This window comes from Callorhinus ursinus, unplaced genomic scaffold, assembly GCF_003265705.2.
Source record: "Callorhinus ursinus isolate GAN/ISIS: 27379988/994484 unplaced genomic scaffold, GSC_fseal_2.0 scaffold10, whole genome shotgun sequence".
Taxonomy (NCBI): domain Eukaryota; kingdom Metazoa; phylum Chordata; class Mammalia; order Carnivora; family Otariidae; genus Callorhinus; species Callorhinus ursinus.
Genome location: NW_027397072.1, coordinates 49,341,753 through 49,364,991, shown reverse-complemented (window position 1 = coordinate 49,364,991; position 23,239 = coordinate 49,341,753). Strand labels below are relative to the sequence as shown.

The window sequence follows — 23,239 nt, the reverse complement described above, 5'->3', positions numbered from 1 at the left end:
TTTCTTTCCATTTCTATTTTTCGGAATAGTTTGAAAAGAATAGGTATTAAATTTCTTTCAAATGTTTGGTAGAACTCCCCTGGGAAGCCATCTGGTCCTGGACTTCTGTTTGTTGGGAGATTTTTGATTACTATTTCAATTTCTTTGCTGGTTATGGTCTGTTCAAGTTTTCTATTTCTTCCTGTTTCAGTTTTGGTAGTTTATATGTTTCTAGGAATTTGTCCATTTCTTCCAAGTTGTCCAATTTGTTGGCATACAATTTTTCATAATATTCTCTTACAATTGTTTGTATTTCTGTGGTGTTGGTTATTTCTCCTTTCTCATTTGTGATTTTATTTGGGTCCTTTCTCTTTTCTTTTTGATAAGTCTGGCTAAGGGTTTCTCAATTTTATTAATTTTTGCAAAGAACTAGCTCCTGGATTCATTGATCTGTCCTACTGTTTTCCTAGCTTCTATATCATTTATTTCTGCTCTAATCTTTATTATTCTCCTTCTCTTTGCTCTCCTTTTCCTCTTTCCTGCTTGCTGAAACACAACCATAAGAATAGCCAACTTGGCCTACAAAATAGCTGTGTTGCAGATGGTAGTAAGATGATGGAGCAACGAGCCAGGAGGAGCATGATTCCTTATTGATTATGGAATTGCCACACTAGCCCTAGATTTCCTACAATTATTTGAGAGAGAAACAAACTTATATCTTATTTAAGCCACCTTTATTTTGGGGTTTCTATGACTCACAGCTGAACCTAATCTTAACTGATTCAATGCTATTAAAAAAATTCCTCAACTTTCTTTTTGGTAGTGTTTTAGGAGGAACCAACAGTAAAAGTGTGTTTCCAACAGTCAACTTTCCAATAATCAAAAGACTATACTTTTCTGCATTTAAGTTTTCTAAAATGAAAACATATTTTTTAAAATCAGAAAACGCATTTCTATTTTGAAAACTGAAAAAGCTTATCTCCTGTAATTAAAATAAAAAAAATAGGATGACCTCTGATGTCTCTGCCAGGAGGTTACAATAACCTTTAGGAAAAGGAAATGATCTTCTAACAAGGTTTGAAAATATTGCCTATGTGAGTATTGGAAAATTCTGCCAAATGCAATGGTTTTGGAAATATTGGAAATTAATCTGTTCTTTCTTACATTAATCAAATAATAGGGCCACTTCCTGCTTGAGAACACTCCTGGTTGATAACCTCCTGTAGCAAGAGGCCATGCGCCCAATTCATCTAAAAAATTACATCATTCAGAAACAAGCTAAACAGAAAGTAGTTTACATAATACATAACTATGTATTATATCCCTTGAAAATGGTATCTGATCTCTCAGGTACTCATTTGATTCTGGAAGTGATTTTAAAATGCAGGCTTTGCAGAAACATTAATTGCCTAGAATGTGAAGAGCTCGTATATCTTGGCCGGGAAACAATTTCTGTATATCAAAGGTTGATGACTGATGATTGCTACAGAAAGTATTATATTCTTAGCTTTTTTTCCTCATGAATTGCCGAGGCAACATTCCATACAGCAACAGTGTAAATAGTTCAGACTTGAGTTCCAAATCTAAAAGGTGGGGTCAGGGACCTATAGGGAGCTGTTAGATAAAGAGGGAAAAAATAGGTGGTAGGAAGATGAGGCCTGGTGTCTCTCAGCTGGAGTTGTGCCATTACCGGCAATCTGCAATCTGAGCAGTCAAATGTCATAACTTCTCCTCCCCTTTCCCTGGATGGAAAGTTTGGGATTTCCATTGTGGAAGATTCAAATGTGCTTTAGGAAGTGGCTGAGTTGAAATGTAGCCCAGTGAATCAGGTACTGAAGTTGCCGACAACGTTGTTTGGAGTTATTATCTATTATATCACAAACTCAAGTTGTCTTAGATATCTGGGTGGGTTTCAAGGTGCAGAGTGGAGACCCTGATTCAGTTATATTGGCTTTGCACAGAGAGGTGGAAGTTGGGATGAGTGGGTAAGGACTGATGAACCCTCACTGCATTTCTTTCAGCTTTTTTTTGTAGACTAGTGGTACAAATATGCCTAGAGGATGCTCTCTTCCAAGGTCTAGTACCAGTGTGTTCTTGCTTTCGGCAGTTTAGGACAACTCAGATTGATGTCTCATTGGGAATCAAATGAAAAAATTAGAACATAGTTTAGGTCACTGATTTTCAAAAATCTTTTTATCAGTAGAAACTTTTATAAAAAATTAAAAATTTATGTAGAATCTCCGTATATAAATTGCATTTTATTAGCACAAATGTATTTTCAATATTTTGTTTTTATTTATTTTCAATATATAATACATGCACATGATTCAAAATTTAAAGGTTGTAAAATTATATGCGGAAAAAAAATCACCTTTCCACTCATTCTTCAGCTAACCAGTGGTTTCCCGGAGGCAATCTATATTGGTAGCTTGTTGGATATCTTCCCAGAGATTTTTTCTTTACATGAAAGAAAATATAAAAGATAAATTTGTTCTTCTTGCCAAAATAAGAGAGACTATGATAGTCTTTTATATCTTGATTTTATTGCATAATGTACTTGGGCAATCATTTCATTCAATAGATAAAAAGTGTCTTAATTTTTTTAAAAGATTTTTTATTTATTTGAGAGAAAGAGAAAGCACACAAGCCAGGGAGAGGGGCAGAGGGAGAGAGAGAAGCAGGCTCCCCATCGAGCAGGGAGCCTGATGTGGGGCTCAATCCCAGGACCCTGGGATCATGATCTGAGCCGAAGGCAGATGCTTAACCGATTGAGCCACCTAGGTGCCCCAAAAGTGTTTTAATTTTTACAGCTACAGAGTATTCCATTAATGGATGACACATAATTTTATTTAACCAATTCCCTATTGACTGACATTAGATTGCTTTCAATCTTTTGATACTGCAAATAGTGCTGAAATGGTAATACTTATGTCATTTTTCCACATATGAAAATACATCTGTAGGATAAGTTCCTAAAAGGAGACTTGCTAGGTCAAAGGGTATGTAAATTGTGATACTGTCACCAAATTGCCCACCATAGAAATTGTGTTAATTTATACACCCATAAATGGCATGTAAGTGTGCTGATTTCTTTAAAACCTCATGAACAGTATGTTATTAAAAAAAAAAAACTTTGGTAATCCTACAGGTGAAAAATAGCACCTTAATGTACTTTAAGTTTTCTTTTTCATTTCTTTTATAAGTGAGATTGAACATATTTTGATACACTGAAGGGTCATTTATATTTCTTTTTCTGAAAACTATGTATGTAATTTCTCATTTCCTATTGGAGTATTGTCTTTACCTTATTGATTATGTCACTTTTTTTCTTTTTTGCCAAGCACAGATTTTCTATTTTTATACAGCTGTATTTATTAATCTTTTATTTTTGGAATTTTGGCTTTTGTGTTATGGTTAGAAAAGCCTTTCTTACTCTGATATTTTCCCCCATGCTCTGTGAGCTAATTATCAACTTATTGCCTCTAGGATCCAATTCACCTTTCAATATATGTCTACAATAATGGACAGAATCCCTTTCAACCTTTCTCCTTTATATGGACCACAATGTTAAGCATTTGAGTAGAGAGCACTGGAGGAACACTGCAGGAGGAAGATGCTTTCTTGCTGAAAGCAATGGGGTATGAGAACATCTGATAGTGCTCCACACTAGCAGATAGTGCCCCAAACTAGCGGGCCCTTGATTTTACAGACTGAATGTTTATATTCCCTTAAAATTCACATAAGTTAGGCCCTAACTCCTAATGTGGTAGCATTTAAGTGAGGCCTTTGAGAGGTAATTAGGTTTAGATGAGGTCATGAGGATGCAGTCTATGGTGACCTTCTAAAAAGAGGAAGGACACCAGAGCTCTCTCTCTCTCTTCACATACATGCACTGAGGAAAGGCCATCTGAGCACAGAGCAAGAAATCTACTGTCTGCAAGCCAGAAGAGGGCTCTCACAGGACCTGGCCAATGCTTGCACCCTGATTTCGAACTTCTAGTCTCCCAAACTTTGAGAAAATAAATGTGTATTGTTTTTTTTTTTAAGATTTTATTTATTTATTTGAGAGAGAGAGAATGAGAGATAGAGAGCACAAGAGGGAAGAGGGTCAGAGGGAGAAGCAGACTCCCCGCTGAGCAGGGAGCCCGATGCGGGACTCGATCCCGGGACTCCAGGATCATGACCTGAGCCGAAGGCAGTCGCTTAACCAACTGAGCCACCCAGGCGCCCTAAATGTGTATTGTTTAAGCCATCTAGTTTATAGAATTTTGTTGTTATGAGAGCCTGAGCTAACTAAGACACTGCAACCTCTTAGCCTTGGCTTGGTGATCACCTTTCAGCAGGTCTCTTGACACAGACACTGCCTGCTTCAGGTCTCCTGCCTGCAGTAATGCCTCACTCCCTCTGTTCACCTCAGAGGTTTATCTCCCGTGGCCCTCCCAGTGATGCTGCAATTTCCACCTGGATTCTGTCTGCTCCAGGCCTCCTGTCCACATTGGTATCTCCACTCTACACACTTATGCCCCAGTCACTGATTAGAGCTCACCTACACCTGGAAGACTGCATCCTGCTTTTCCAGTAACCATGGACCAGCTCTGGCTTGGGATAACCAGTGAACTTCTTTGTATCCAGTCAGCTGCAACTGTACTTTCTCCAACTGGTCCTGAACTCCAGCCTTGGGAAAGGAATCCACTTTTCAAGTTTGTCCTTCCTGGAGATCACTACCTCAGCCCTAAGGTACCATAAAAAGTTCTCATATCTTACAGTTGCTTTATTATCATAGTTGAATATGTTAAACGATGTTAAAATTCTCCATATAAACTTCCCTCGTTTAAATCACTGTGTGGTTTCTCTTCTTCTGATTGGACTAAAACTGATACAGTCTCTTCTCCTACATATATAGTTTCAATTTTTACATTTAAAACTTTGATCTATTTGGACTTTATACTGATGTAATCAGTGAGTATGGATCTAACTTACTTTTTCCCTACATGGCTATCCAGTTGACCCAAGCATTTACTGGATAAGTTTTTTCCAATAAATTTTATTATATTTTTAATTTTTTCTACTTTTATTTATTTTTATTTTTTAAAGATTTTATTTATTTGACAGGGAGAGACACAGTGAGAGAGGGAACACAAGCTCGGAGAGTGAGAGAGGGAGAAGCAGGTCTTCCGCCGAGCAGGGAGCCCAATGCGGGGCTTGAACCCAGGACCCTGGGATCATGACCTGAGCCGAAGGCAGACGCTCAACAACTGAGCCACCCAGGTGCCCTTACATTTATTTATTTTTAGTAATCTCTACACCCAACATGGGGCTCACACTCACAACCCTGACATCTAGAGTCCCGTGGTCTTCTGACTGAGCCAGCCAGATGCCCCTTCAATTAACTTTAATTAATTAAAATTATATATTATAAATTAATTTATTAATTTATTTAAGAGAGGGAGAGAGAGAGGTGGGGAGGGGCAGCAGGAGAGCAGAGAAAGAATCTTAAGCATGTTCCATCCCCAGCACGGAGCCTGATAGGGGGCTCAATCTCAAAACTCTGAGATTATGACCTGAGCGGAAATCAGGAGTCAGATGCTTAACTGATTGAGACACCCAGGCGCCTCCCCCACTCCAATTAATGTTAAATACCATCTTTATTATATACTAAATTCTCCCATATATTTGGGTCTATTTCTGGACCTTAAATTATATTCCATTGCCCTATCTTTTCAATCTCCAGTATCACACTTGAATATGTTTAATATTTAATAGTTCCTAGCTATATATATATATATATATATTTTTTTTTTTTTTGCTTCTAACTTGAACTTTGTCATTAGGATGTCCAGTTTTCCTGTTGGAAATTTTATCAGGAATTCCATTATATTTACAGATTAATTTAGAGATAATGGACATCTTTCTGGTCTGAATCTTCCCCAAAACTAATGACTTTTAATTTGTGCAAGTCTTCTTTTGTGTTTCTCAATAGTATTTTAATTCATATAAGTCTTGCACATATATTATTAATTTCAATCTTAAGTATCTGATAATTTTGGTTATTATATGAGATCTTTTCTGCCACTTTAACTTCAAACTTGTTGTTTGGGATATATGAAAGGTATTAATATCTGTATTAGTTCTTGTACCAGATTATTGTCATGAGTTCTTTCATTGTTTGAAATAATTTTCTAGTTTATTCTTTTGGACATCATTAATTTGCAGATAACAATCATTTTATCTCCTTTTTTCCTACTTTTATATTCTAATTTATTTCCCTTGTGCAATTGCATCAGTGAAAATCTCCAGAATACTTGTAAATAATAGTGATGATAACACAGGAATATATTTAGTGTCTTTTCATTAAGTATGATTTGATTCTTGAGCTGTCATAAACATATATTGTGCTCAGGGATAGTTACCTATACCTATTTTATTAAAATTTTTTTAAAAACAAGACTGGATGTTGCATTTCATTAAATGCTTTTTTTCCAGTATTTATGGTAATGAACATATTTTTTTTAAATATATTAATACAATAAACTGTACTAATGTGTTCCCTAATATTGTACCTTTTTTTTTATTCCTGGTATACGATCTTTCTAAATATAAGCTGGGGGTGTCTAGGTGGCTCAGTCAGTTAAACTCCAACTCTTGATTTCGGCTCAGGTCATGATCTCAGGGTTGTGGGATGGGTCCCTCTGTCAGGCTCTGTGCTCAGCTGGGAGTCTGTTTGAGATTCTCTCTCTCCCTTTAGATCTGCCTCCCTGCCCCTGCTCTCTCTCTCTCTCAAATAAATAAATAAATCTTAAAAAAATATATATATATATATATATATATAAGCTGGATTCTATTGCCTGTACTTTATTTGGGATTTTGAATAGAAATTCGTGAGACTTGCTATAGTTTTTCTTTTTGTGCAATATTTGTTGGGTTTTAGTATCAATATTATGTCATCTTCATAAAAAGGATTTGGAAGGTTTTTTTTCTTTCTGTGGTATGAAACATTTAAAAAACATAGTAATGATCTGTTCTTCGAAAGTTTAGTATTATTCCCCTGTAAAATCATTTGGTTTCAGTACTTTATTTTGGGGGAAGGTAGCTCTTTGGCAACTTTATTTGTTTTATGGAAAATGGTGAGTTTAGATTTTTCTATCTCTTCTGAATTTAATTTTGGTAATTATATTTGCATGGAGAATTGTGTGGTTATTTCCCCTTTACCTTATTTTGTGTATAGGCATCTTCTCCTTCTGCCCTTCTCCTCAAACTAAGTTTACAAATGATTTTATCTGTCTCTCACACTCCCCCCAAGGAACAAACTTGGTTTTATTAATTTGTTCCACAATTTTCTATTTTCATATTCATTATTTTTTGTTTTTATCTTTATTATTTCCTTCCTTCAGCTCTCCTTAGGTTTGTTTTGTTTGTCTTTTGTTCTTAAGTTGCATGCTTCATTTATTTTCAGTTTTTCTTGTTTACTAATACAATTTAAAATAAATTAATATAGTTTAAAGATATGAATTTTCCTTTTAACATTGTATTTTTTATAACCCATAGGTTCTGATATGTAGTATTTTATTATTACTTCCTACACATATTGCAATTTTAGTTTGGATTTTCCTCTTGACTCCAAATTTATTTAACAGTTAAAAATTTCCATTAGGTAGATACTTTTTTTTCTCTGGTTTTGTCATTTATTTCTAGTTTTATTGCAGGGTGTTCAGAAAATGTTGACTGAACTATTTGTACTTTCGGAATTCACTAAAGTTTTGAGTTTGTGGCTTAATATATAACTGACTTTTGTGAATATTCCATGAGCACTTAAGGAGGGCGGATATTTCATACATACATATGATCATATTTCTCTTAAAAATGTTGATGCTAGGGCACCTGGGTGGCTCAGATGGTTAAGTGTCTGCCTTTGGCTCAGGTCATGATCCCAGGGTCCGGGGATCGAGTCCCGCATCGCGCTTCCTGCTAGGCAGGGAGCCTGCTTCTCCCTCTGCCTCTGCCTCTCTCTCTCTCTTTCATGAATAAATAAATAAAACATATAAAAAATGTTGATGCTATGTTATTTGGTACATAAGTACTCAAAACTGATATATTTTCTATAGCTTCCCCCCTCCAACAAATCTTCTGTACTGAATATTGTCCATATGTATCCATATTCTCTACTCTTTTCTGCTTTGTGTCTAGCATTAAAGTGACATTCTTAGTGTCCAGCATTAAAGTGACATTCTTAGTGTCATTTAATGCTTTTTGCTCCAAATTCAACCTTGTCTGATATTAAGATCATGTTCTTTTTTTTGCGGGGGGAGGTTCATTTGCCTAGTCCTTTGCCTTTTTATTGTCAACCTTTCTGAATAACTTTGTTGCAGCTGTATCTTTTTAACACAGCAGAGTTTTTAATAGGCGAGTTTAGCACACATATTTATTGATATGACAGATATATTTGTTTTTATAGTAACATATACTCTATTTTCATAGCCTTTTTTTTTTAGATTTTATTTACTTGACAGAGAGAGAGAGAGCTCACAAACGGGGAATGGCAGGCAGAGGGAGAGGAGAAGCCGACTCCCCGACAAGCAGGGAGCCTGATACAGGGCTCAATCCCAGGGTCCCACTATCATGACCTGAGCCAAAGGCAGAGGCTTAACTGACTGAGCCATCCAGGCGCCCCTCATAGCTTTTCCTTTTTTTTTTTTTTAATTTTATTTCTTTACTTGAGAGAGGAAGAGAGCGAGCGAGAGCAAGCATGTGCACAGGCAGGAGTGGGGTGGGGGGCAGAAAGAGAGAGGGAGAAGAGACTAAGCACTGAGCAGGCAGCCCAACACCCCAGGTCCTCCATCCCAGGACCGTAGGATCATATCATGACCTGAGCTGAAGGTAGATCTATTTTCATAGCTTTTGAAAAATCACTATGCTGTATAACTTCTTGTTCTATATAAGCTTTTGCTGTCATAATTAGAAAGGTTTGTATTTGTTTTAGTGTTTATAACTACGTTTATATAATTCGCTTAAGTTATTTCTTTAGTACTATCCATTAATGAACAATAACAAAAACCTTCACTATAAACAATGACAGAATTTGAATTTTTCCTTTTCTTACTCTTCCCCTCTTTCTACTGTAATACTCAACTATAGTTTATTATATTATCTTTACTGGAGTTTACTTTTATACTTTTTAATGTAATATATCCCTATTATTTGTCACTTTCAAATAATTTCATTTGAATGTCAGCTATTAAGGATGAGGAAGTAAATGTTATAGCCAAATTAGATCACTATTAGTCCTAAAATTCCACTGTATGTCATATATGATTTAAATAATACCTTTGTTCTCATGAAAAGGTAGAAGAATTGGTAAGATATTAACTGTAAGGGAATTCTTCCGAAATTCTGCTTTGAGAAGAGATTAATCATTTTGGTCAGATTTATTTATATTAAGGGCACAATGGATATAAAAGGAATTCTAATATTTTAATTATGATTCCTCTGTCATTATTCCTTATGAAAAGCTCAAGGTTATACTCAGAAATTAAATACTCAGAAATTAAATATGAAGAGATATATTGAGGTATTCATCTTGGGCAAGATTTCCTACCCGATATCATTCACCATTATATTGAGCTAACTTTGCAGACAGAAAATGTTAGATACTTATATAGGTTAGAAACAGTGATTTAAGATAACATTTTTCCTTAAACAAAGATTGGGTTGTTCTATACATAAGGTAATGGCATTGTTCCAGTAATTTTCTTGAGCTTTTAAATAGGATGAACTTACTGTTCTTTTGGAAGGATTTTTGGTTTGCAATTTTTCCTGAGTTACAAGTCAGTGGTTTTTAGTCTAGAAATGTTTGCCTTTCCCAATAGAATGATTAAGGGATCAAGGGAGTTATCTAGGGCTAAATGTACTGAGGAGTGCCTGAGGCATTTTACATAGCCACTTGAGAAAAGGAAAAAAAAAATCCTTTAACTTTTGGTACATGAGCTCATCTCAAAAAGCCTCCTATGCTGGATATCTTCCATTTGCCCTTCTAGATCACTCTCTAATTTTCCCTACCCCTATTGCCTGACAGAAGATAGAAAAAGCCAAATGTGATCATGGGACAGACATGCACAAGGAAAATAGCACAACAGAGGAACATACCTGCCACATGGCTGCAAACATCACTATCATTTTCATTGTGTCCTCAGTGTACTAGTAGGGTATATATAATCACAGATTATATACAGTGAGAACGATACATTTTGTTTATCCATTCACCAGTTAATAGACATTTTAACTATTTCCAGTTGGTGGATATTATGAATAATGCTGCTGTGAACATTCATGTAAATGTATTAGTGTGGACATGTTTTCATTTCAGTTGGTTAGATTTCTGGGGATGGAATTGTTGGGTTACATGGAAGGTGTATATTTAACTTTTTAAGAATTTGACAAACTATTTTCCAAAGTGGTTGTATCATTTTACCTTCCTGTTAGCAATGAATGAGTGTTACAGTTTCTTCCCATTGTCACCAACACTTGGTATTGCCTGTCAATATTGCCTGTCTTTTTCATTGTAGCCATTCTAGTGAGTGTGTAAAATCACTTTGTTTTTCTTTAGATTTTATTTTGAAATAATTATAGATCCACAGAAACTTGCAAAATTGTAGAGAGGTCCTGTGTACCCTTCACTCAGTGAAGGGTGGTTTCTTCCAGTGGTTACATCTTATATAACTATAGCTCAATTTTAAAACCAAGAAAATGACCTTGCTACAATGTTTGCATTGAGCTCTATACCATATTACCACACCTGTGGATTCACATCTTGCTAGAGGTTTGTATTATTGATCATTTTGAAGAATCAGCTTTTTGTTTCACCAAACTTCCTTTTAACTGTTTTTAATTTTATTCATTTATACTTTTTATTATTTCCTACCTTGAGCTTGCTCTGGGTTTATTTTGTTCCTCCTTTTCTAGTTTCCTGAGGTGGGATCTTATATTACTGATTTTGAATTATATATTTCCATTTCTAATGTAAGCATTTAGTGCTATAAATGTCCCTCTCAGCACTGCTTTAGCTGGATTCCACAAATTTTGACATGTAGTATTTAAATGTTCATGCAATTCAATATATTTTAAAAAATTCCCTTGCCATTTCTTCTTTGATCCATGAGTTATCTGGAAATGTATTGTTTAGTTTCCAAGTGTTTGGAGATTTTACAGTTATGTTTCTGTTATTGATTTCTAGTTTGACTCTATTGTGGTCAGAGAACAAATTGTGTATAACTTCAATTCTTTCAAATTTGTTGAAGTTTGTTTTATGGCCCAGAATATGGTCTATTTTGATAAGTGTTCCATGGGTGCTTGAAAAGATTGTGTATTCTGTTCTTGTTGAGTGGAATATACTATAAATGTGGATTAGATGCTATTGGCTAATATTTTTCCACATACTTGTAGATTTTCTTTCTAGTTGTTCTATCAATTGTCAAGAGGACATCTGAAGTCTCCAGCTATAATTGTGGATTTGTCTATTTCTTCTTCCAGTTCTATCAGTTTTTGCTTCACAAATTTCGCAGCTCTTTTGTTCAGTTTGTACACATGTAAGATTGCTATGTCTTCTTGGTTTGACTCTTTTATCATCTTTTAATATTCCTTTCTGTACCTGATATTCTTTGCTCTGAAGTCTACTTTATTTGATATATTAATATAGCCACTTCTGCTTTGTTTTGGTTAATGTATCAGGGTATATCTTTTTCCATCCTCATACTTTCCAACCTACTTCTGTTGTGTTTGAAGTTAGTTTCTTATAGATAGTATATATAGTTGGGTAATTTTCCCCCACTCTACCAACCTATTTCTTTTAATTGATAAACTTAGACCATTTTCATTTAATGTAATTATTGGTATGTCAGCCTGCCAATTTATTTATTGTTTTCTGTTGTTCCCTCAGTTTTTTTGTTTCTGTTTTCTTTTACCTATCTGACTGTGGGTTACTTAAAATTTTTAAAGATTTTTTTAGAATTCTGTTTTGATTTATCTGCAGTGTTTGAGTGTCTTTGTATTGATCTTTAAGTGGTTGCTCTAAGTGTTACATTATATACATAATTTATGTAGAAGGTCTCTTTTCTTTTCCCTGTTTATAATGCAATTATTTTAAACATTTCCCCTATATACATTAACAGCCACATCAGACATTGTTACAAGTTTTGCTTTAACTGTCAAATATATAATTTAGGAAACTCAATAGAAAGTCTATTATATTTATCTATATTTTATTCTTTCCATTGTTCTTTCTTCCTTCTGGATATTCCAAGATTCTTTCTTTTATAATTTCCTTTCTGTTTCAAGAACTTCTCTTACCATTCTGTTAAGGTAGGTCTGCTAATGACAAATTCTCTTAGTTTTCTTTTATCTAAGAATATCTTTATTTCTGATTCATTCCTTAAGGATATTTTCACTGGATACAGAGTTCTGTGTTATGGGTTCTTTTCTTTTAGCATTTGAAAAACGTGAATATGTGATACTACCTCTGGCCTCCATGGTTTCTGATGAAAAAAGCTATTGTCACTTGATTGTTTTTCCTTTCTAGGTAAGATGGCAGTGCTCTGCTTTCAAGAGTTTGCCTTTAATTTTTAGAAGTTTGATTATGATGTGTCTTAGAACAGATTTATTTGCATTTAACCTGTTTGGGGCTCACCAGCCTCTTGAATCTTTAAGTTTATAACTTTTTACAAATTTGGGAAATTTTCAGTGATTATTTCTTTGAATATTTTTTTCAGCCCCATCCTTCTTCCCCTTTCCTCTTGAACTCTGATGACACGAAGGTTAGATCTTCTGTTATAGTCTTACAAGTCCTTGTGGGTTTGTTCATTTTTCAAAGTCTATTTTCTCTCTGTTACTCAGATCAGGGAATTTCTATTCTATCTTCATGTTCACTGATTCCTTTCTCTCTTCTCTCCATTCTGCTGTTGAGGCCATCCATTGAAGATTTTTGTTTTTAAAATTTTGGTTACTGTATTTTTCAGTTCTAAAATATCTATTTGGGGGCACCTGGGTGGCTCAGTCAATTAAGCATCTGCCCTCGGCTCAGGTCATGATCCTGGAGACCTGTGATGGAGCCCCTTGTTGGGCTCCCTGCTCCTCTGCCCCTCCCCTTCCTCCTTCTTCTCTTTCTCTAATAAATAAATAAAATCTTAAAAAAAATAAAAATAAAATGTCTATTTGGCTCTTCTTTACACTTCTTTTTCTTTGGTGGGACTTTCTATTTTTCCATCTTCCAAGCATGTTCATAACTGCTTGTTGAAAGATTTTTATGGTGGTTGCTTCAAAGTCTTTTTCAGATAATTCCAATATCTGTGTCATCTCAGGGTTGGTGTCTGTTGTCTTCTCATTCAAGTTGAGATTTTCCTGGTTTTCTTTTTTTTTAAGATTTTATTTATTTATTTGACAGAGAGAGAGATTGAGATAGTACAAGGAGGGGGAGGGGCAGGCAGAGGGAGAGGGAGAAGCAGGCGCCCCTCCAGTTCTTGATATAACAAGTGACTTTTTATTGTATTCTGGACATTTTGGGTATTATAGGACTCTGGATCTTATTTAAATCTTCTGCTTTTTTTTCCTTTTTTTTTTTTTTAAAGATTTTATTTATTAGAGAGAGTGAGAGAGAGAGAGCACATGAGAGGGGGGAGGGTCAGAGGGAGAAGCAGACTCCCTGCTGAGCAGGGAGCCTGATGTGGGACTCGATCCCAGGATTCCAGGATCATGACCTGAGCTGAAGGCAGTCGCTTAACCAACTGAGCCACCCAGGCGCCCTAAATCTTCTGCTTTAGCAGGCCTCCCCTGATACTGTGCTAATGGGGTAAGTGAGCCAGGTTGGGTGTGAATCTGGCTTCTGATTCTGAGCCCAGAAGAGAGGGTGCCTTGTTACTTCTGGGTGAGAGTGGAAGTTCAGGCTTTCTACATGGTTCCCACTGACACCCTGGGATGGGGGAAACTTCATTACTGTCAGATGGGCATAGAAGTCCTGGCTTTCCACTAGGCCTGCACTGACATCATCCTGCCTTGGAGGTAAAGAGGTACCTCATGTAGGCCACTTTTGGGCAACAGACTTGAGCAATGGAATGTAGAGCAAGGCAAAAGGGCCCACAGTGACCCCAACCCCTGGCTGAATACAGGCAGGCCTATCAGGAGACCCACCTCAAAATATCCATAGGCCCTAACTGACCAATGGGCTACTTACAACTAGGCACAGTTACCAAAAAAGGGAAAATTTCTTCTGTCCCCATACCTCCTCCTCACCTTCCTGCTTTAAGTATAGTCCCAGTCACTGCCTCCTTGCAGACAGTCTCTCCTTTGCTGTCCTGCTCCCTGCTCCCTTGTGGATATATTCAATAAACTTCTATCTCCTTTTTTCTGCCTTGGGTGAATCCTTGCACTGCCCCATGTCCACTTCCACCGCATCAGTTTGCTCCACATTTGGGGGCCCCCATCCGATTGAGAGAGACATCACACCTTACTGCAGCTCCCACAGGGCCTCCACTCTGTCTCCTCAGACACCATCTCCACAGGGAGGGGCAGAGATACCCTGTTAATGTTGGGTAGGTGGGTGGGAGTTCAGGCTCTGTTGTCGTTCCCATAGACCCTAGGGGGAGTTGGTCTTATTCCCACTAGGTAGGGATAAAAGTTGTGATTTTCCACTAGGCCTTCTCTGACTATCCCAGCAGCAAGGCTACCTCAGGAAAGGATGCACTAGAACCTCTGAAGTCTTTCCCATCCCTGTGATTCTAAACTTTATATAAGTGAAGATTTGCATTTCTTTGAGGAGGAGGAGAGACAGTTGTCTATGTGTGAAAAGCTTCATAAAAGCACTGCCCTGGCCCAGCATTTGCTTTCTGAAATCTTAGGGGGTTTTTCACCTGAGTCCTACAGGGAACTGTAGAGAAAATATTTTCATGTGTCTTCACAGTTAGGCTTTCTGATCAAAAAAAGCTAGAACCTTGGTTAAAGGACAAGTGTTGGAAATTAAAGGGTGATTTACTAGCCAGAGACCTCTGAAGACACTTAGACTTCTTTCCCTGTATTTGCATTTCAGAGAGGGATGAAAGGAGTCAGTTGCTTACATTCCAAAGGACTGTAAATGCTAAGGTTTCTCTCCATCTCAGGAGTGGAGCGGGGCAAGATGTGACCTATTTACACTCTCAGATTAATAATTTTGGAGTTCCTCTTCTGCTGTGGTGTATAAGTACTTATAAGTACACCACAGTATAAGCTGTGGTGTCTCTCTCGATCAGATGGGACCTCCAAATGTGGGGCGATGATCAGGTGGAAGCCAGTGTGAGGCAGAACAAAGGAGAGAGAAGTTTATTAAATACATCCGAAGGAAGCAGTGGGCAGGACAGCAAAGGAGAGACTGCCTGCAAGGAGGCAGTGAGTGGGGCTGTACTTAAAGCGGGAAGGTGAGCATGTATGGGGATGAATGGAATTTTCCCCATTTTGGTAACTGTGCTTGGTCATAAGTAGTCCATTGGTCAGTTAGGATTTATGGATATTTTGAGGTGGGTTGTCTGATGGGCTGGTCTGTTTTCAGTGTGCCCTTCTGCCTTTATCAACTTTCCATTGCTCAAGTCTGTTGCCTAAAAAGCAGCCTCTACATAAACCCCTCATGTGCAGGGTGACATCTGGCTCTCCTTGTGTTGCCTGTGGGGTATTGGGTGTGAGGAATGGGCATAGTTATTGCTGTAAGTAAGACTAACTGTGATCTCTGCTCCAGAATCCTATTTGTTTTCAGGGTAAAATGATCAAATAGAGATATACTCACCACAAAGGGAAGGATGCACTCGTGCTGATTTTGTACCACATATAAGCTGAAGAGGGACATGCGGCTAGGGCCCATCAAGCTGCAGGCTAGAGAGAAAAAGTTTTGCAGAGCCTCACAGAGGTTGGAGCAGATGTCAGCCCAGGATGGTAGAGCAGTTTGCACAATGAGAAGCCTTGGAGGTTGCTGGTAAATCTGCGTGGGAGTGGAGGGTCCTTTACCAGTGTTTCGCCCATGATACATGGTAACCAGACCAGAGGTGGAACTGTAGACACTACCTGGATATTCTATATACCTACAGGGAAGGAAAGAGAAATCACTGGCTTTCATAAAACTGAATTATGCTTGGTTGAAATGATGAACACAGGCCTAGAGGACTAAGTCCAGAAAGGAGTCAGACTGGGTACTAACTCAAGTTGCTCTAGGCTATCCCATCTTAACAGTTCCCAAGGGACCTAGATGTTTACCTGTAATGCAAGGCTGAGAGTGCTTACAGATGCTGAGTGGAACTAAACAAAAAGACACAAAGACCAAATTTCAGTCTTAAAGTAAGCTATCTGCTCCCATAAACTTTATTTCTTTATCAGCATTTATTGTATTGTATTTTATAATTTGTTTCTATGACTGCCTCCCCAATACACTGTGAGTTTCCCAAGGCTGGAGAACTTGTCAACTTTATCTGTCAGTGTTTAGCACAGTGTTTATTTGGTACATAGTAATTCTTAAAAATTAAAATATGACCAAGTTTTCTCCCACAAGACCCATTCAAGACCCTTTATGACCTGACCTTCAGCCTTATTGAAGGCTATTCTTCACCTCAAGCTTTTCACTGAAATAAAACCAAATATACCATTCACTTCAGTGTGTTTGTTCGTACTGTTTTCTCTGTCTCCAACACCCTTGTTTTCTTTCTTTTGGGTTACTCACACCTATCCCCAGGGCTCAGATTCAGAAAGGAGAACAAATGAGAACATAGAACCAATATTAGGAATGAGAAGGGGACATCTAAACATCCTTATAAATGCTCAAACATGGAAAGGATTACGGAAAGATATAACCAACAACTTTATGCCAATAAATTTGATAAAGTGGAAAAATCACTATAAGAATATATCTAACCAATACTAGATCAAAAAGAAAATTAAAAAACCTAAATAGACTATAACTGCTGAAGAAATTTAATTGGTAGTCAAATATCTTCCCACAAAGTAAACTATAGGGCTGGATGATTCCACTGATGAGTTCCATCAAATTCTCAAAGACCAAGAATTTCAATGTTAAACAAAGTCTTTCCGAGAATAGGAGGGGAATTACTGCTCTATTAGTTTTACTAGGTTAACACAACCTTTGATACCAAAATCAGATAAGAATATTATAAGAGAAAATTATGGGGCAATCTCATCCACAAACCTAGATGTAAAAATCCTGAACAAGATACAAACAAATTGGAAAACAGCAATATATATAAAACAAGTAACACATCATGACCAAGCTGGGTTTATTGCAAGAATAAAACGTTGATATAAAGTTAGACAGTCACTGTAACTCATCACATTAAAAGATTAAATGAGAAAAATATGATCGTCTCATTAGATGCAAAAGCAGCTTTTGTTAAAACTTAACATTCATGCATGAGAAAGACCCTTAAACTAGGAATAGATGATAGAAATAATCTCATAAATGTTTACAAAAATCTAGCGCAAATTTCTTTTTTTGGGGGGGGAGGGACAGAGGGAGAAAGAGAATCTTAAGCAGGCTCCGCACCTAGTACAGAGCCTGACACAGAGCTTGATCTCACAACCCTGAGCCTGCTGTGGGGGCTTGATCCCAGGACCCTGGGATCATGACCTGAGCTGAAGGCAGATGCTTAACTGACTAAGCCACCCAGGTACCCCAAAGAAAGTATTTTTTTAGATTAAAAAATTATCTCTGAGAACTGAAATAATTCTATATAATTGCCTGTTAGCTAAAGAATGCAGGGAAAATAAAAACTTACTTGATTTCCCCAGGTCCAAGAGAAATATATTATTTATGATAATTTTCAGAAACACTTTGGAATTTAGGATCTTGAAAAGTGATCTATTGAGTGCATAGAAAAATGTGTTCCTCAAAATCAATCTGTGAAGTTATTCCCCTTCAAACTTTCCTTTTTGGTCAGTGGAACTCAGCACTTGTTCATTCAGCAATTTTTTATTGAGCTCCAATTATGTGTTGGGTACAGCTGAACAAATAAGTGAATAAATATGCTAACCTATTAAAAGTAATCTTGAACTAGAAATCCAAAACAATGACTAATGTATTCAGCAAGGAAGCACATATCATAATATCTTTTAACTGTACTTTTAAATTAAGTGCATGGGATCAATGTAATGCTGAATTTGAGACTAACACACAGATTCACATAGATAGGTACCCAGACAGAGGTCTTATTTAATGTAGAATGAGCTTCTACTCCCCCTCTCCATCTTCCCTCACATCGGAAACTCTTGTTATTTTAGCGCATGGGCAGTTCTAAGTTTGCATGGTTCCAATATTTACAAATCTCTTACTATAGTTTAGTTAATTAACACCAGTCCCCATCGACATAGTTCAAATTTCAGTTACCATGGAATATTAACTGTAATTACATAAAATATAAATCACAGCTAGCTCTTCAGTCCACAAATCACTACAGAAGGAACAGATGCTCATCATGATTAATGATCAATTATGTCACTTTTTCCAAAGTTTGTCAGTGACTGGTCCCTTCAGACGCTTATTCAGTTTAAAGCACAGACAATAAAGTGTGTAGTTGTTTTACCTCCTTGCCTGCTAGTGATAAACCCATGTGACATTTTACAAAAAAAAGAGGGAATTTGCCAAAATTGGCCATTTCAAGATGAAAGTGTAGCAAAGAAATGACAGGTGGTGAAAGTCGAACTGAACATAAATGGAGTTACAGAAGAAAAAGCTAACTGTAAGAATGCTGACAATGCCAGCATTTGATAGACTCTAGATAAGCAGCTATAGGACTTTGTGAAGGTAAACTTAACATAAATGGGGAAAGTGGTTGTGACAAAAAGTATGAAGATGACCCAGAGAAAGTGCCACCAGCAAAACAACTTCATATTAAAGGAACTCTTGGAGCTGTTTTACAAAATTGAAAGTACAAAGGATATAATGTTGGAAGCTGATCCAAACTTAGAAAGGAGTATGACAATTAACTAAGGCACAGAAAAGATGCTTGCTTGATCATAAGTTATACCATGAGAAGAAGACAAGCACAAAGGCTGTTCAAACTATTCTTTTTTTTTTTTTAAATTCTGATCTCAGGGCAGTTTTTTAAAAAAATATTTTATTTATTTATTTGAGAGAGAGAGAGCATGAGTCGGGGGGGAGGGGCAGGGAGGAGCAGAGGGAGAGGGAGAAGCAGATTCCCTGCTGAATAGGGAGCCCAATGTGGGGCTCGATCCCAGGACCCTGGGATCATGACCCGAACAGAGGCTTATCTGACTGTTTTTTGTTACAAAGAAATAGGACATTCTGATATCCAATGTTTTCAATGTTTTAAATGACAGTATGCTGAATAGATACTAGTTTCACTATTTTTTATTTCCCACTTATAGCTGATAGTAAGACAGATTTTAACATTTTGACAATTTTGGGAAAGGTCCTGGAACAAATATAACTTTTCCCCATTGATGAAGATCACTTTGAACGGTTTTAGCTTGCACAAGTCATTTTTAGATCCCATACTTATATGCAATTCCAAGACTGTACTTCAAATGAGGTAAGAGGCAGCTCTTTCCCTCTACTCTCTAACATGATCAATTCATGCATCTGATGCATCTGGGCATAGGACTAAGCAGGGTCTGACTATTTTTGATCCTGTACTCTCCATTTTTGCCCAAACACTCACTTACTGGTGTCTCTCTGCAAACTGGTCAAACCTGGAACTGGACCTTGAACCACCAAAACCCATCAAGTTATTCCCTTACTAAAAACCCTTCAATGGCTTCCAATTACATTTGGAACAAAATCCTTATCTGGCTCCGAAGTTCTGCATGTATCCTTCCCAAGTCTCCATCCTCATGCCATGCCATCCCCTACCCAGCCCCCTCCCACCCTACCCCACCTCTGAGGCACCTTTCAGGTCCACAAACTCGTGGGCCTCTCATTGTGGCTCCTGAAGCTGCTGGAAGTTCTTTTCCATCATTACCCTCCTTAACCCCTACTCATCCTTTAGGTCTCTGACTTTAGGTCTTTATAGGTTAGGGCCCCTTTACGTGCCCTCACAAAAGTGCCTACACTATGCTTTTATAGCCCTTATGACACTGTGTCTGATAAATGATTCAATGGTTCTCCCTCCCGCAGGGCCGCATTAAAAATTTCTTGGATCCCAAGCACTTTTGCCTTCGTGAAGCACTTCCTCATTCAAATAAATAAATAAATAAATAAATAAATAAATAAAAATTAACTAATAGATTTTCGTGGGCCCTAAAACTTTCATTTTCTCTGATACAAGAAAAAAAATCAAAACATGTTCTTTGACCCTAAAGGGCCACTGTTTTCTTGACTTTACAAGAGGTTCAAACATTGTCGCGGCCCCCCCCCCCCAAGCGTCGCGGGATCTAGGCGCGGCACCTACCGCGCCTGGCGGATTGGTAGGCCAGCCCTCAGGCCTGGGAGCGCTCGCCCAGTTGAGGTGGCGTCGCGGTCCTCAAACACGTGCGCGGAGGGGTGGCTCGGGCCCGCGGTGGGTCAGAACCAGTGGGCGTCGGTACTGCCCCGGCCTGGACCGCCAAAACATGTCTGAGGGCGGCCCGAACTCGGCCCAAGCCCACCTGCGAGGCGCTCTCCGCCGCGCTCTCGGGTTGGTCCTCCCGCTGAGGCCCTCAGCCCTCCTCCGGCCTAGAGGCAGGGAAAAGTAAGGGTGTTCCCCCTTCCCTGGGAAGGCAAAACCCCCATTACCTGGTTCCCCCGGCTATCCGAGTGTGCGTGCGCCGCGGAAGGCGCCCCCGTCAGGCGGACGGCGGCTGCGCGGGGCTGCTCACTGCGCGCGCAGCCTCAGGGGCCGCCTCAGGCTCTACCTCAGCACCGCAACCTCCAAGTCCTTGGGCGCCAGGGAAATGGCCCTACTTTGGCCCTGAGATAGTGTTTTGGATCTTTGTTGAGGATGTTATGCTAAACTTGACACTTCCTCGTTAGCTAACTCCCAACCCCAATGAAATATTCCAGTAACGCCCCCCGACATTCCAGTGGCACCCCCATTGTGTCCTTAGCTTTAACCTTTCTCTTTCACATCGTTCATTCACTTATTCAGTCGGTCACTCTTTTATTCAATAAATACTTGTTGAGGGCACACTATGTGCCAGGCACTGTGCTAACATTGGGGTTTGGTGGACACACAATGGTCCCTGCCCTCATGGAGTTTAGTCTACTTTCAAGAAGCTCTTTCAAGACTTCAAACCTTTACGTTCCAAGAGGGTCTGCCCCTCCCTACTCATGCTCATTCTCATCTGCTTGCTGTTGATTCCTACAGTCTCTGACAAAATCCAGTGGAGATAGGAGTGTCCTGGTAGCTTGCTGTATCAATGTCAAATGTCTGTTTTCCCTTCTAGACTAAGCAATTTGAATTCAGGAGCCATGCTTTGTGTGTCTTTGTGCAGGGGCCATACTAATTTTCTCCGTATCGTTACTATTTTAGTATAGGCGCTGCCCAAGGGAGCACTAGAAACCATATTTTAATCATCTTCTTACCTCTGGTACTTTAAAAATGCCTAGCATATAGTAGGTCCTCAATAATATTGAATGAATAAACCAGAATGTGCACTTTAGAGAGATTACCCTGATGGCAATATGAAAAGGAAGAGATTGGAGGCAGGTTTTGTTGCTGTTGTTTTAAATGAAACTATTGCATCGTCTAGGTGAGCAATAATAAAGTCCTGAACTATGACAATAATGGGAAGAAAAGGACAAGTTTAAGTTATTTATGAGGCAGTATTAACAGGACATGATGACTGCTTACATGTGGATGTGGTAGCCAGCCTCCAGGATGGACCCCTGCAATCCTTGTATTCCACTCTTGTGTAGTCCCTACCCACAGTGCATGAGGGTTGGCCTGTAGGACTGAAAGAATATGGCAGAAGTTACTATATTTTACTTCTGAGGCTAGATTATAAAAGACATTGTGACTTTCACCTTGCCTTTTTGGATCATTTGCTCTGAAGAAGTAACACTATATTCTGAGGACATTCCAACAACCCCATGGAGAGGTCCATATGGAAAGGAATTGACACTTACTGCCAACAGCCACTATCACCTTGCCAGGCATGGAACTAAGCCATCCTGGAAGTGGATCGTCCAGCCCTAGTCAAACATTCAGATGACTGTAGCCCCATCCAGTATCAGGACTATAAGCTCTTTTTTTTTTTTTTTAAGGTTTTATTTATTTATTTGTCAGTGAGAGAGAGAGAGAGAGAGAGCGCGCACACCCAGGCAGGGAGAGTGGCAGGCAGAGGGAGAAGCAGGTTCCCTGCTGAGCAAGGACCCCGAAGCGGGACTGGATCCCAAGACCCTGGGATCATGACCTGAGCTGAAGGCAGGTGCTTAACCAACTGAGCCACCCAGGCGTCCCAGGACTATAAGCTCTTGAGAGACTGGGAGCTAGACAACTCAGCTAAGCTATTGCTGAATTCCTGACACAGGGAAACTGTGAGAGATAATAAATGTTTATTGTTTTAAACCACAAAATTTTGATGTTAATTTGTTGCATTTGTTATGTAGCCTAGATAACCAAAGAGTGGGGGATGAAAGAGGAGAAAGCAAAGACTACCTGTAAGGCTATAAATTGGAGCACTAAGTGCTTGAAAGAGGAGCAGGGAGTGGTTGGGATGGGGGAGATAGCGAGTTATTTTCAGGCTCTGTGTTTGTTATGTCTGTAGGGTTTCCAAGTGGATATATCCATAGGTAGTCTTTCCCTGCTCTCAAAGGCCTACTCATCCTTGAACACTCAGTTCAGATGTCACTTCTGTGAAACCTTCCTGATTTGCTCAGGCAAAACCTAAATCTTCTGAGCATTTATTTCACATTATTATATAGCAAACATAAATCATTTTGCATTGCAATTATCTGTTTGCAGTTATTTGTTAAATGCTTGCTAAAATAATACTTTTGAGAAATTTGGTGTGTGTACCCATTACACACATATTTTTCCTATTATTACAGACAACGGGTATTTGAGCTTTTGGAGCCGACTGAGCAAACCCGCCGCTGGAAGACCTGGAGCCACACCTCCAGCCTGGTTCCAGACGAGATCGGGCGCGTTCAGGGTGGTATGGCCGTAGACCAGCCTGGTTCCAAAGTAGAACTCCCACCTATACCTAGGTCTAACTCCGTCCGTACCTGGGTTGGGCTTCTGCGCTCCTTAGCTCCGCCTCCACCCAACTTCGATTGGCTGGAAGAGGAAATCGGCTCGACCATTAGTCCTTT

General features: G+C 38.5%; 1 protein-coding gene and 1 non-coding gene across 6 annotated transcripts in view; both read right to left on the bottom strand.

The window, feature by feature from the left end:
* Window positions 1-20,761, bottom strand: part of LOXL3 (lysyl oxidase like 3) — a 93,399-nt gene extending 72,638 nt beyond the window's left edge. For all 5 annotated transcript variants that reach the window (XM_073897487.1, XM_073897488.1, XM_025868327.2 and 2 more), the window contains exons 1-2: window positions 20,720-20,761; window positions 15,773-16,064 (exon numbers count right to left, since the gene is read on the bottom strand). In XM_073897487.1, the coding sequence (XP_073753588.1) occupies window positions 15,773-16,012 (240 nt within the window). In that variant the 5' untranslated portion in view covers window positions 16,013-16,064; window positions 20,720-20,761. The remainder of the gene's footprint in view (window positions 1-15,772; window positions 16,065-20,719) is intronic.
* A 611-nt stretch (window positions 20,762-21,372) lies between these two features.
* LOC112821382 (U6 spliceosomal RNA) lies at window positions 21,373-21,479 on the bottom strand. Its single transcript, XR_003207434.1, has one exon. It is a non-coding gene; the product is annotated as a U6 spliceosomal RNA (small nuclear RNA).
* Window positions 21,480-23,239: the final 1,760 nt, after the last annotated feature.